This window comes from Manacus vitellinus, unplaced genomic scaffold (assembly GCF_001715985.3).
Source record: "Manacus vitellinus isolate BGI_N305 unplaced genomic scaffold, ASM171598v3 ctg7180002429316_pilon, whole genome shotgun sequence".
Lineage (NCBI taxonomy): Eukaryota > Metazoa > Chordata > Aves > Passeriformes > Pipridae > Manacus > Manacus vitellinus.
Window position 1 is genome coordinate 1 of NW_021938015.1, and position 3062 is coordinate 3062.

At 65.1% G+C, this 3062-nt stretch overlaps 1 protein-coding gene across 1 annotated transcript; it reads right to left on the reverse strand.

Moving 5' to 3' along the window:
• Positions 1-154: 154 nt before the first annotated feature.
• LOC108642436 (deaminated glutathione amidase-like) lies at positions 155-2085 on the reverse strand. The gene is made up of 2 exons (XM_029965576.1): positions 1852-2085; positions 155-255 (listed from the first exon to the last, which is right to left on the reverse strand). Exons 1-2 carry the CDS (start codon positions 2083-2085, stop codon positions 247-249), a joined length of 243 nt encoding a protein of 80 aa, XP_029821436.1. The 3' UTR covers positions 155-246.
• Positions 2086-3062: the final 977 nt, after the last annotated feature.

Consider the following 3062-nt stretch of genomic DNA (forward strand, 5'->3'; position numbering starts at 1 on the left):
GGAGTTGTCACAGGGGGACACTGTGGGGTCAGGAATTTTGGGATCCAGGGGTCCCACTGGAGCTGTCCAGCAGGATGTGGCAGTTGGGGACACAGGGGGTGGCAGGGGGACACTGTGGGGTCAGGAATGTTGGGATCCAGGGCTCCCACCGGAGTTGTCCAGCAGGATGTGGCAGTTTGTAGAATCCGGCCGGTCGTGTCCCAGTCGGAGCCGCGCTCGTGGAAACCCCCGAGGGAGAGCCAGACATCACAGTCCCTGGGGACAGGAGAGCCAGACATCACATTCCATGGGATGGGGAGAGCCAGACATCACATTCCATGGGGACAGGAGAGCCAGACATCACAGTCCCTGGGGACAGAGGGACAGGAGAGCCAGACATCACATTCCCTGGGGATGGGAGAGCCAGACATCACATTCCATGGGGACAGGAGAGCCAGACATCACATTCCATGGGGATGGGGACAGGGAGAGCCAGACATCACATTCCCTGGGGACAGGAGAGCCAGACATCACATTCCTTGGGATGGGGACAGGGACACATCACATTCCATGGGAACAGGGACACAGGGACACATCACATTCCCTGGGATGGGGACAGGGACACAGGAACACATCACATTCCCTGGGGATAGAGGGACAGGGAGAGCCAGACATCACATTCCTTGGGATGGGGACAGGGACACATCACATTCCTTGGGGACAGGGACACAGGGACACATCACATTCCCTGGGATGGGGACACAGGGACAGGGACACATCACATTCCCTGGGGACAGGAGAGCCAGACATCACATTCCCTGGGGATGGGGACAGGGACACATCACATTCCTTGGGGACATGGGGACAGGGACACGTCACATTCCCTGGGATGGGGACAGGGGCACACGGGACCCCCCGCCCTGCCCTTGTCCCCAGCCCTGTCCCCGTTCCTGGTTTTGTCCCCAGTGCCATCCCTGACCCCGTTCCTGTCCCAAACCCTATCCCTGACCCTGTTCCTGTCCCTGACCCTGTTCCTGTCCCAAACCCTGTCCCTGACCCTGTTCCTGACCCCGTCCTTGTCCCAAACCCTATCCCTGACCCCCGTCCTTGTCCCAAACCCTACCCCTGGACCCCATTCCTGTCCCAGCTGTTCCAGGTGTGTCCCCAGGTGTGTCCCCAGTTCCCCCAGTCCCCCCAGTTGCCCGTACCTGGCCAGCTGCCACGTACTCCATTGCCGCAACGGTGGGTGTCCCCAGTTTCCCCAGTTTCCCCCAGTCCCCCAAGTAGCCCCAGTCACCTCCCAGTCCCCCCAGTCCCCCAGTTCCCGGCGTACCTGGCCAGCTGGGCGGTTACCCTGCCCACAGGTGTGTCCCCAGTTCCCCAGTCCCCCCCAGTTCCCCCCAGTCCCCTAGTTCCCCCCAGTCCCTCCCAGTTCCCCAACCAGTTCCCCAGTCCCCCCCAGTCCCCCAGTTCCCCCCCAGTTCCCCCAGTCCCCCAGTTCGACCCAGTTCCCCCCCAGTCCCCCCCAGTTTCCCCCAAAGTTCCCAGCCATTCCCCAGTTGCCCGTACCTGGCCAGCTGGCGGTACCCTGCCCACGGTTGTATCCCACAGTTCCGCCCAAATTCTCCACAGTTCCCCCCAATTCCCGGCCAGTTCCCCCCAGTTCCCCAGTCCCCATAACCTGGCCAGCTGGGCGGTACCATTGCTCCACGGTGGGTGTCCCCAGTTCCCCCAGTTCCCCCCCGTCCCCGCCAGTTCCCCCCAGTCACTCCGCAGTTCCCCCAGTTTCTCCCGTACCTTGGCAGCTGGCCGGTACCTGCCCACGGTGTGTCCCCAGTCCCCCCCAGTTCCCAGTTCGACAGTTCCCCGTACCTGGCCAGCTTGGCGGTACCTGCCCACGGTGTGCCCGTCCAGGGGCTCTGCCAGGCTCAGGCTCTGCTCGGGGCCGTGCCCGATGAAGTCGAAGCCCTCGGGCAGGAACACGAGCCGGGCCCCCCGTCCCGCCGCCTCCCGCACCAGCGCCGAGCACTGGCACCAGTTGTGCTCCTTGTCCGGGGTGGAGGTCACCTGGGCCACGGCCACCGTGGCACGGGGGGGCACTGACATCCTGGGGGGACAGGGGGCAACCTCAGGGGGCACCCCATGGGGAACTGGGGCATTTCAAGGGGACCACCACCAGGGGGACAGGGGTCACCCCATTGGGACTGGGTCACCCCACAGGACAGGGGTCACCGCCAGTGGCACCATTCTGCTCCCTTGGTCGCAGGGTGGGAGGTCACCTGGGCCACGGCCACTGTGGCACGGGGGGGCACTGACATCCTGCTGGGGACAAGGGGGCACCTCAGGGGGACTGGGGGCACCTCCAGGGGGCGCACCCCATGGGACTGGGGCACACCATGGGAACTGGGGTCACCCCAGTGGCACAGTTGTGCTCCTTGTCCGGGGTGGTAAGGTCCCACCTGGGCCACGGCCACCATGGTATGGGGGGGCACTGACATCCATTGGGGGGGACAGGGGGGCACCCTCAAGGGGGACTGGGGGCACTCAAGGGGCACCCATGGGGACTGGGGCAACCTCAGGGGGCACACCAATGGACTGGGGGCACACCATGGGATGGGGTCACCCACGGGGACAGGGCACCCCACAGGGAACGGGGTCAACCACTCCATGGGGACTGGGGCACCCAGCAGGATGGGGGTGCACCCCACAAGGATGGGGAGTCCACTCCTTGAGGACATGGGTCACCCCACTGGGATGGGGGGTCACTCCTTGGGGAAACTGAGGTCATCCTTAGGGACAGGGGTCACCCTAAAGTGACAGGGGTCCACTCCAATGGGGACTGGGGTACACCTCCCAGGCGGGGGTCACCCCACAGGGACTGGGGTCACCCCACAGGGACAGGGGTCACCCCACAGGGACGGGGGTCACCCCTCAGGGAGTGGGGTCACCCCACAGGGAGTGGGGTCACCCCACGAGGACGGGGATCATCCCACAGGGACGGGGGCACCCCACAGGGACTGGGGTCACTCCTTGGGGACTGGGGTCACCCCACAGGGATGGGGGGCACCCCACAGGGACTGGGG